Here is an 11,967-nt window from a genome sequence, read left to right on the forward strand (position 1 = left end):
TGTAGACATTGCAGGTGTCTATAATTGGACTTATTAATCCCATCTCAGGTGTTCAGCAAGTGATAGGCTTCCCCTCTGAGGCATGAATAAATCCACACTCAAGACAAGGGATACTAAGGGATACCTTAATATTGAAGGTTGCTGTATTATTTCTTAAAGATCTAATGTCCATTTTTGGAGCACAAAAAAGGATGTTATTGCTAGTATCCATGTTTAGTATCTCTGTTTTAGAATAGATTCTGACTTGAATTTTTGGAAGTAGCTAGAAAAGTAAACTCTAGTAAAGTATATGCTGAGCATTAACAGGATAATATTAGTTGTGAAATATGAAAAAACAGAATGGAACTTTGTATTAAAGATTAAGCTCGTAGGTCACCTAAATAAGCAGACATATGCTGGGTCAGATATAGTAGCATCATTTGGCTGATTCTGTTGATCTACCACAGTGATGTTTTGAAATGGAAAGCTATTAAACAAATAAGTGTATTGAAATTAGTGGTATTCATACTGGTGTAGTCAAAATTCTTCTATATTTTCATATTTGAACCTCCTAGTGGAAGTCATGTTTTGCCTTTCTAATTATAGATTTGATTACCCAGAGCTTTATGGCTTTATGGCTTTTTTTGGCTTTATGCTTTGGAGAAAGCCAAACTCTATTCAACAACTTTTTGAAAGTAATGTTTCTATAAGGCTGCTAAAAAATGTAAAATATTCAGAAGGGGAATAGCTAATTCTGAATATCATGGTATATTCAAAAAAAGATCAAAGGTGCATGTAGTCAGGCAGATTCTGTCTGATATGAGGGAGTTTCTTCTTTTTGCCTTTTATGAAGTGAAAATCTGTTACAGTACTACTCTTTTACAGTACTCAAGTCCTGCTTTCATCTTATTCTGCAATCAGAAAAATAAGGAATCTTTTTTTAATTAAAGTTGTGGTTTTTATTGGTCACAGGAAAGAGAAAATAACAAATACAGTGATACGTATTATAAAATTACAAGAATTGACAACACTGTGTTTGTCAACAGCATGGACATGACGCTATGTTTATTGTTTTCTTTTTGCAAAGATGATCTCTTCCTTCTTTTGCTTAACTTGTGTAGCAACCATCTAGCTTTGTTCAAGCTCAGCAGATCATTAAAACCGGTGGTCTGGGCTTCCAAGGACTCAACAAAGGCCTTACTGCAACACTGGGCCGTCACGGAGTTTTTAACATGGTTTACTTTGGATTCTACTTCAATGTGAAAAACATTCTTCCAGTCAATAAAGTAAGTTCTTCATACAATGCAATAGACAATCAGATAAGATGTTTGACATTTTTATTCACACTCTATTTTTCTGTGCAAAGCTGTGGTATTTAGTGATAAACAGTGACTAACCTAGCTCTGTCTTGCAGAAATCCATTGCATTTTAATGGAACCAAATTTAGGACTTGATCTTCTCACATTTTAAGCAAATTTGAGTGTAGTCATATTTGAATTATTGTTTTTATGAATGTCCCTTTATAGCATGGTAGCAGTGCAAAAAGGCAGCAAATGAGATACAGACATGTTGTGCTTATGTTGGGTATGTATGCAAATTTTTTTGTGGCAAACTGGCTTAGAAGAGAAAAATCAGTTTCTAGAACTTCTGTCAGTAGGAGCTAAGATTGCAGAGGTGGCTGAGCTGAAGGATGTAGGTTATTCTGGCCAGGCACTGGACCTATTTACTCAAAAAAGAGTTCAACCTAGTATTGAAGGATGACAGGAAAGTTTCATCTTTATGGGAGAGAGACAGTCCAAAACAGGTTGTAAAGAGTCATGCACAGGGACTTTATATCATTTATAATTAAAGAAAAAAAATCATAATAGCTGTAATTTCACTTAAGGAAATGTTGATAGTCCTATATTACTTTAAATAACAAAGGAAGCAAACATTCCCGTTACAACAAAAGGAAATTTTACAAATGAAAACGTGGTAATATCAGCAACTTTCTAAATGACTGTGTGAGAAACAACTAATGGTTTATTAATGATTCCAGTATGCTACTTATTGAAGTCTGTTTTCACTAATGTGATTTTTAGATGATGACAGTTAAACAGTCACAGGTGTAATATGTAGTGATATACATGTAAGAAGGTGCAATTCACATCAAAAGGGATCGGTTTCTATTCCCATATGAAGTAACACCTCTTTTTTTTTCTGCCCTTCTTAGTAGCCTGGTATTTTTGTTGGCAGCGTTGTGTAAATGGAGAAAACCTCCACTTCTTATTTGCAGATTATTACAGTAAATTGAATCGTTCGAGAGCAGCTGACCCACAAGTTTCTACAAGTTTCTTACAGTGTATCTAAGCATATTTTACAGTGTACTTTAGTCACACATTCTAAAAGCTCAAGGCACAGGCACAGCTTGTTACTAAGATGGGAGTAAACACTTTTGTGTTGATCAAAAGATTAAAAAATTATAATCACTATGCAGAAAATTCAGGAAAATATGCAGGTAAGGACAGAGACTAGTGTGTAGATTCTATGGGAATCATAGGAAATGTTCTTGCATAGGAATTAAATAGTAATAGTATTTGGCATAAGCATGCTTTCCTAGCCTTTCAGATTTCAAAAACTAGGAAACAAGTATTACATTATTAGAAAAATTCAGAGCTTTATGGTCTAAAGGAAATTAGTACCTTGTACAGATTTTGTATGATGCAGAAAATTTTTAACATCTACAACATGGGTTTAAATATATGTAGAAAACAAAAGGGAAATTACTTCAATGTCAGCCAGTGGCCCAGCTCCCCTCAAATATTAGCAAAATCAAAAAGCAATTTAATCAGTGTGGGATTAACTGCAAATAAGTGGAGATGTTTGCCTGGTGCTTAACCAGTGCACAGTGCCTTATGTGGTGGCTTGCACAGTGGCTACATCTGTGCTACCAAATGGAATGGCAACGCTGAAACTCAGCCTCCTGTGCTGTTAAACATTCCCTGGCACAGCTTTGGCCCTGGCCAGCCAGCACAGTTCCTGGGTGTGGCTTAGGAGCCAGTGAAGGCAAGGAACCCTTCCTAGTAGGCTGGCTTCGTGCAGCCAGTCTGTTTTGAATGGTGATAGCATTCTATAGTGCTAATAAAGCTAAGAGGACTCTCTAGGCCAGCCAGCATCAGTGTCATAGACAGTCTGTACAGAGAGATATAGCCAATAATTCAGATCAAACTCCCATTAAAATCAATGCAAAACTTACCCTGAATTTAAGACATAGATCAGGCCTCATCTGGCTGGTGCTAGCCAACATTATGTCTCAGGTACTTACATGCATTGAATTTCACTTCAGTGACTTCTAAATGGAAGTATTTGACAATAATTTATGACCTGCAACAAATCTATTCTGTCAGTGGGCAGGTACTAGAGGCTTAGAGTTATCAAACCTGTACAAGGAATTTGGTAGAAGCTGGTTTGCAGTTAGTCTGAAAAATATTAAACTGTTCTTAATTTGTCTAGATTTTGGTTTGCAGTTAGTCTGAAAAATATTAAACTGTTCTTAATTTGTCTAGATTTCTCACATACTTGATTTCATTACAAAATCTAATTTGTTAACTTTGTATATTTTTCCAGAAAAGAAAGTCTTAAAGCCAGTCTTGTAATATTGACAAATACATAAAAATTATAATATATAAAAATTGTGAAATTAGAATAATACACTTGGGAAATAATTTTGACTATTAACTATGTATTTGCTGTCCACCATCTGTAACAAAAGTGGAAAATATATTAAAATCTCTGAATGAGCCTTTTAGCTGTCAGCTAAATCATAATTACATTTGCATCCCAATTACAGATGTTTGCTGCCTATTTTGCCAAAAACAAGAAATCTCGTAGGTTGAGTGGTCAAATGGTATCAATGACATGTGTGGGTTGTAAATGTCCAAAATGAATAATTTTTCATACTTTCAGTCTATTCTGCTAAACAGACCATTTACAGCCAACCTTATGCCCTATTTACTGAAGATGGAATAAGCTAGATTTCTTTCAGTGGCCATTAATGTACCAACCACAGAGAATTAGCAGCTATGTCTCTACCCTATCAATGAAATTATTTTTCAAATGGCATCTACTTTTATAGCGCATTTCATAGGTGTCCAGCAGCTTTCACTTTGCAATTTTTATCATAATTAGATTTGCTTTTAAGCATTAGTTTCATTAAAACCTTTGCTCACTACCACCTCCAAGTGGCTGCCACATTTCTCAACAGTATGAAATTTCCTCACACCTGTTAAAAGCCCCTTTTGAAATGTGGCCAACTGCAGGACTCATTTCAAGTTGGGCACTGCCAGCCCCAGCCACTGCAGATGTGCCTCCTGTTACAAGGGCTGCTGCATCAGACCTGGGGTGCTGAGCAGTGCATTGTCTTGTAAAAGAAAGGGGCTCTGAACATCTAGGAGGCAAAGAAGAGATGGGAAACCCAAGTGGTCTGTTCAGCTTGGTGAGTAAGTAAAGTAGCAGACAATAGTTTTATTTTAGTAGCTTTCAGATCCATGCCAACATAGAAGTTCTGTGTAGGAATAGAGAATGAAAAGTGCATGTGGTGCAATGGACTTGAAGGACTAGTAAGCCAAGTGATTTAAAAGAAGACTGAATCAGAAGGAGTAGTGGAATAACCTCAGAGCCGCTAAGCTCGGCTTTTAGAAAAAAATTACTTTTAATTTTTGACACCTAAATTTATATTGAATCTTTATACTAATGAAATTATCCAGATATTACAATGATGGCTTTCATAGAAAAACCTTTCCCATGAGGTTTATGATAAAAAATCAAGTTATAGCAAAGCTGGTGTTGACTATTGTGCATTTGGTTAGAGTCTAGTTTTGTGAATGGGCAAAAGGGGTCATCCTTTCTTCTCTAGATAATAGAAACATTGCCTTTATTCCATTTGCATTTAAATCACCATATGTACAGAATCAACAGAATTTTTTTTTGCTAAGATCTTTGCTAATAAAAGGGCTACAGTTCTTGGATGACAAGCGATTCTAATTTTTTTAAGTTATTATCAGTATGTTTCATGTTTTGTGAAATCAAGGTATGAGTTTTTCTGCAAATAATAAAGAGCTCTGTTGATTTTGACATTTCTTTCTTAACACCTGTATGGGCTTCATCCAATGTATATTATAGAAGTTTTAATTTATTTTTCTTGTTGCTAATCTGGAAACGAAAACTTCTTTCTTAGTTTCTTTTTCATTTAAGAACATACAGGTTTAGGAAACAAAAAACTGTCTTATTTTAACATTGTGCTGATGTCATAACATGACAAGATCATTTGTTATTTTAATGATGATTTTCTATAATTAAAGCACCATCATGACAGAAGTAAACTGCATATAAAGAATCTGATGTAGCAAAAAGTGTCCTTCTGTTAAAACCAATAGCAAAACTAAATTATATGAATAGGAAATGTTCTGGAACACACTTGCCTGTAACTTCCACTACTTAGAGAAATAGGATTAAACCTGCTTCAAGGAACTTTGACTCCCAGATAAACTCTGGGTTCTTTGATGTCATAGAAATGCCAAAGTAGGAGGTCTTTCTAAAAGATCAAATAAAACCCAGTTGAACTGTGAACTGTGAGTGAGCAAAGAAGTTTTTAGATGCCCTTCTAACCTACTTCTAACTTTAACTGTGTGCATATAGTAGGGTTCAGAAACAATCTGTTGTAAATTCTTCAGCCAATTAGCTGAGTGAATTACCACCGTTTATAATGCGCAGAACGTGGAGGCTCTCTTGCCGTTGTGCTGAGTTGGATTGTTAATAACAGGAAGCTAGCACTTCTCAGTACAGTGGATCAGCTACATGTGAAAATAAATGTAAAAAACCTGGAGGGGAATGGCAGCAGACTGAGATTAGTCTTTATTTAATTTAGCATTTGGGGGTCCAACACACAAATGAGTGTTTTAGTAGGCTTCATGGTGGAAGTTGCTGTCATTTGTAAAATATTCTGGCCAATTAGCTAATAGTGTGCTTGGATTTCTCCTGTTTTGATACAGTAATACTAAGTACATTGTGAAGCCCAATTATACAAATCATCCCCATATGCCATACCAGTCTTTCTTTATGAACTGTGTTTATAAATCCTGTGTGAGGAAATGTGTACTTCAGCAATTTAGACCATGTGTAAAAACATAGCCAATAGGATTGTCAAGAAAACAAGTTCCAGCATAGGAAATCCTAATGTGTTCCGCTAAAATAACACGAGTGTGTTGTGTGAGTTTTTTGATTAAATGCTTATTACTTTATAGTGCTTAACCTGCACAGGTCTTTCCGTTTCCCTTTTTATTCTTTGTTTCCTATTTTTTTTTTGTAGGATCCAAATTTGGAGTTTTTGAGGAAATTTGGAATTGGGCTAGTCTCAGGAACAATAGCCTCAATTATTAACATTCCTTTTGATGTTGCAAAAAGTAGGATTCAAGGACCACAGCCAGTTCCTGGAGAGATCAAGTACAGAACCTGTTTTAAAACTATGGCAACAGTCTATAAAGAGGAAGGGTAAAGCATTCTTATTTTAATAAATGTCCAGACCTCTGTTTTAGTTCATATGGGTCCAAAAAACTATGTTGTTGTATTTCAGATTTGACAAGGACCATTAAGCCACCCTGAACTCACATATCAAAAGAGCCCAATGTAGCATTTTGAAAATTTATTTTAGAATTACAAGGACATATCTTCCTAGTACATATGAACTTCTCCAAGAGACTTACAAGCTGATTATCACATTGTCAAAATTTACATTCCCCAAGTGAATGCTTCATATATCTCATGTGTAATTTTTTTCAACTCTTCATTTTGTAAAGGCAAAATATGAACATAAAACAGACTATTTCTCAATTTAATCCAATTTTAATTATGCAGGCCTCTGTACCTCTAAAATTATTGCTGAAACAATTAAACTGAGGACAGATTGTTGTGGTAATAATGTTTTCCAAATTTTAAAAATATTTCTCAAGTGGTGACTGAGTTGTGGCTTTGATATTCAATTATATCAGTCATTTTGTCCCTATATGCAGCTGTTGTTAACAGACTTGTCTTGAAAGTAAACCCATCTCACTGATTAAAGTCATATTTCTGATTGGCTAGGCTCACAACATTGCTTTTGTGACTGAACATTGATTAACTTTTTCTCTTCCTCTGATCTGCCTCTGTAAAATGTTAAAATCCAGATACAGCCTGCTATTGAACATGTGTAATTTCAAATAATTGCCTCTAAGTGCTCTGCCAGCATTTTAACAAACATATGCTACAATTCCGTTCTTCTTTTAGAACAAGAATATTGTTTGAAATGTTTTGTTTGTTATTCTTCTGCTACAGATTTCTGGCTCTGTACAAAGGCTTGCTTCCCAAGATCATGAGGCTTGGTCCAGGTAATTTTCCTTCTGTCATATCTATTTTGCTTTTGTTCTTGCTTTCTCTTCCCATTTTTTCAGTTTCTTGAGAAAATGTAGTAAATATCAGTCAAATAAATGAATCAAAATATCTTTCACTTTGAATGGTTTATTTTTAAAATAGCATCATCTAGTAGTATCACAGATAAATTTGGCTAAATATGTGTCAAAAAAAATCATTTACACATATATGTCAGAGAATTGCAGATCCAAGTGCTGGTTTGTGCAACTGTTTTGTTTATAAACAAACCAAAGTACATGCAAATGACAGAACTGTAAAACTTTAGGAAGTTTCTTTAAGTTTCCTATTCTTTCTAATGTGATCTTTTGAGTTCCTTAGCACTATTCCATACCTATGGGAAGTCAGCCTAAAATGCAGGTTAGAGTCTCTCTGTAAAATGCACTCAACTAGTCAAGGCACAGCCCAAGAATATCAAATTCCAGTTACTTTCTTCTCCTATGCTCTATGGGGGCAGACACTAAAAAGCTGATAGCAGATCTGGGAAGAGACTTGTATGACCCTGGAAAACTAAGAGGACAAGGACATCTTAAAACTGGGGTTGTTTCTTGACCCATTCTTACTAATTGTTACTCCAAATGTGGGAGCACAGTGGTTGAAAGCTGTGTCTTCTTTGGCTTTTAGAGGTTTTTTCCTGAATGGTTTTGATTAATCATGAAAGCAAAGCACTGGGCCCTCAGACTTTGTCAGTCCACAAAGGCAATCTGCGTCAAAAAAAGCAGAAGCCCCAATTTGAACAGTATCCCATTCCCATGAAATTGTATTTCCAGTTGTTCAAGCTGCTTGTTTAATATGCAAGAACACACATAGGTAAAGCAAGTAGGTACAGAGTCTGTTCTGCAGGATAAAGGAGGCATTAGGTTTGTCTGTAAATGTTTGCACATCCAATCCATCTGGCTAAGTACTAGGCCATGCCTGGTTATTGTGCAGGGTGAGGAAGAAGGTGGGGAGGGGAAACAGGGAGCCCTGTAGCTAAAAGCCTTTTCCCTCACACTCCAAAGATACTAGATTACATACAAGACAAAGAGAAGGCAGTGTTTAGCTTTCCCAGTACCTCTTAGCACAGCAGATTTTGGAATAAAATTTTCCATCTTACAAATGACTATGCATTCTGGCCCAGATCCAGCAAGTCAGTTACATGTGAACTTCATTCTAAATACTTTTGTAGTTATATTGGCTAACTAACATATAGGTTTAACTTTCTGATGAAACAATAATACAGTTTTTATTGTGACTGGGAAGGTAATTCCTTCTTCCAACATGTGAGTGTTTACAGGAAAAGAGATACACAAACATATCACACAGTATGAGATTTGGAATCAGCCTTGATTTGTGTTCAAAACACATCTTAGACATTGTGTCTATGATTTGTTTGTTGGTCAAAGCCTTTTGCAAACATCTGCTCTGTCTAGCTTTCTGTGAGTTCCTTTTCATAGAGAATTTCAAGTCTGGTGATGGTTCCTTAGGATAAATGATATGGAGAAACTCATGTAGTAATTCTGTGTGCCTGGTTGTCTTAGCCTAGCCCTAGAAAGGTGACCCCAGTTCAGCAGAATCCTCATTTGTTAGAGGTGCCACTCCAAGCCGCCAACTGCACCAACAGGCAAAGGCAAGAAGGTATTTATTCCACGGTGCTGGCATTCACAAATAATTTATTTTTACTCATGCAGCCTGGTTCTCTTTATCCAGATTCTCCAACTAGAAGCTTCTCTATGTGTTTAGTTATACCTTCTGGAATGTTCCCTTTTTTTATCTTACACAGTAATACAGCCCAGTTACAGTCTGGCTTCACTAACAGTAAAGATATTTTATGGCTTTCAAACTGGGATTTTATACTGTTACAAATTCTAGCAAATAATGCCATTTCATTAGATCAAAACTTTACCTGTGGATTTGTAGCTAGGAAAGATTATACTCACTTCCCCACCTTGATTTTCTGCTTTAGACGTGGTAAAAACCTCTCTTGACTCTTACCTGGAAGTGTTTTTATCATCCTGAAGATGAATTTTTACCATTGCACCAGTCAAGTTGCTCTTTCATGGCCAAATCTTGTTAAACAAGCACACAAATATACATATATACAGACTAAAAGTTTCACTTTTAGAAGAACAAAGAAAAACATAAATCTTGAAAAAGTATTAGGAAAAATCACACTGAGAGTGAATTTGATTTCATATACGAGCTATTTACTTCAATTTTATGATCTAATATTAAGTAAAACTGGTATGGTTTATGAATTGGTGGAATTTTAGTGAACTCAGGAAATAGTAGACTTACCCATTTTGTAAATAAGGCTTTGCCATATTCTTGTTTATGTTACACTAGAAATGCTCTATAAAATCTTGAAAATACTGGGTTTTCTATGTAGTAAAATAATATCTTTTCTTCCAGGTGGCGCAGTGATGCTTTTGGTTTATGAATATGTTTATGCATGGCTTCAGGACACAGTTAATCACAAGTAGCACTTCTGACAAATGTACTCTTTAAAATTACATGCATTCTAAAATACACTATAATAAAGCAAAAGTGATTCTTATCCTTTATAGTGTTGAATACCCTCAGATTGCACTGATGTCAGTACAGTTCCAAACAAATATGGTCTCTAGGTCGTGATCCAAGAAAACATTTAAGTACATGCTTTTCTGTAAGTGCATAATTAAATAGCACTTGACATTTGTAATTGTTTTGCTGGACCAAGAGAAAATATAAAGCAGACTTAAGACTGTGAGTTTTTAAAGGACAAACTGAAATTTCTTGACACAGAATCATCCTACGTAATCGTATATTTTTTTTTAATTTTTTGCTGAAATGGCAAGATAAAAACTTTCAGGGTATTTTAAAGGAAAAAAAGGAATAAAACTGGGGGGGGCAGATACTAAGCTAATGTAAACTGACAGCTCCCTTGACTCCACATAAAGAAAATTATCCATATTCTACAACTCTTCAGTCAGTCTTGGGTCCAGTTTCAATTTAGCCCAGTATGATTTCAGCATATTCAAGTTCTTGGGAGTTCGAATAGAAAAGGACAGTGCAAGTAGCCACAACCTTAAAAACATGCATACTGCTAAATACCCTACTTGTTCTTAGCCATATATATTATATAAACCTCATTTAGATCAAAGAAGATACTGAAGGCAATTAGTATGTATCAAGTTGCATAAAAAAGCAAACCAACATGGGATTCATAGAAGAAATGAGTAAATAAATTAACAGAAAAAAATAATTTTAGGCATATGAGATTTTACTGCAAAATTTTTATCCACTTTGATATACTATCCCAAAAGGACTGTCCTGTGATAAAAATGCTCAGTGCACCCTGACTGCCCCTTTTAGCCTTTCATTTCCACCATGGAATGGTGAAACAAGGTAGCACATCTGCAGTTGTACGTAGCTGGCTATACACCTCAAAGTAAGGCACCTTTCTGTAGATAAAAAACGTTGCTTTGAAGCTAAAATTTTTTGCTTTTCCCAGTTACTGTAAATATAAATGTTCCAGGGATGTACTTGTGTTCTTACTAGCCATTCCAACTCTGTGAAATACAATAAATTCTGCTATGCTGACTGAAGACATAGTTTTTATTCATGCAGTTGTGCCATTCCACATTTTCTCTTTAAAAACTCCTTAAAATCATGCTTTATTCTGTTAAAAATATAAAATACAATATATATATAAAATATAAAAATGTCTTCATTATCTAACTTGGTTTGTTGTCAAAAAAGCATATATCTTGCAAAATTGCAGTATCTCTTCCATACTACATTCACTCTGTTAACAATAATGTTCTTCCTCTGAAGGAGGTACAAACCTTCTCCTTGACAATCCTAAAGAAGTACCTTTCTGCATTGTTACTTGAAAATGGCAGTTCACATGTGAAGTCCCATCTCACAAGTCTTTTAATGCATTGGAAAAGCAACAAAAAGCTAAAAATAGAAATGTGTTTTCAGCGTTTTCAAGGATGCCTGTATTAACATGCTCAATAAGCCTCTCTTTTGCCTGAAATTGGCAACAGTGGCTTTTCATACTTGTGCTATTTCATAGGTAAAAATAAATAAAATTAGCTCTGTTAAGGTTTATGGTTTTAAGGCAAGTGTTCCTCATTGCTGCATTTTATTATCAGTACTTGGCCAAAGAGAAGACACTACTAAGATAATTTCAAAAACTAAAGCAAAATGCTTTATAATTTGTCTTTTATTAATTTAGAGCATTCAAAATATAAAAATAAAATGTTTTAAACATACTGTATATACATATATAGCCTTTGGTTTTACATCCTTTCCAACGTGATTTTTTTTCAGTTAATAGCTCAGCCTGATCTTGGATAAAAGGAGAAACATTTGAAAACAGAAAACAGCATGTTATGTGAAAGCAAGCCTATGAACATGCCAGCCCAATGCCCCTTTACTCCTCGTGTAATGTGGGCTGAAATTCAGTTTTACGCCTTCTGAAAGATCTTCTGAACCGGGACCATGCAAACACAGTTTGGTTGAAGGGAGTATTATTAGGCTTCACAGATTTCTTCGGAAACATTTAACACTCTGGGAATGTAG

General features: G+C 35.1%; 1 protein-coding gene across 9 annotated transcripts in view; it reads left to right on the top strand.

The window, feature by feature from the left end:
- SLC25A21 (solute carrier family 25 member 21) overlaps positions 1-11,500 on the top strand; it is a 243,063-nt gene extending 231,563 nt beyond the window's left edge. For 7 of the 9 annotated variants that reach the window (XM_068192895.1, XM_068192892.1, XM_068192893.1 and 4 more), the window contains 4 exons: positions 1,101-1,265; positions 6,326-6,507; positions 7,327-7,379; positions 9,811-11,500. In XM_068192895.1, coding sequence (XP_068048996.1) covers positions 1,101-1,265; positions 6,326-6,507; positions 7,327-7,379; positions 9,811-9,881 — 471 coding nt within the window. In that variant the 3' untranslated portion in view covers positions 9,882-11,500. The remainder of the gene's footprint in view (positions 1-1,100; positions 1,266-6,325; positions 6,508-7,326; positions 7,380-9,810) is intronic. The other 2 variants (XM_068192891.1, XM_068192897.1) reach the window with 2 other exon arrangements.
- Positions 11,501-11,967: the final 467 nt, after the last annotated feature.

This window comes from Anomalospiza imberbis, chromosome 6, assembly GCF_031753505.1.
Source record: "Anomalospiza imberbis isolate Cuckoo-Finch-1a 21T00152 chromosome 6, ASM3175350v1, whole genome shotgun sequence".
Taxonomy (NCBI): domain Eukaryota; kingdom Metazoa; phylum Chordata; class Aves; order Passeriformes; family Viduidae; genus Anomalospiza; species Anomalospiza imberbis.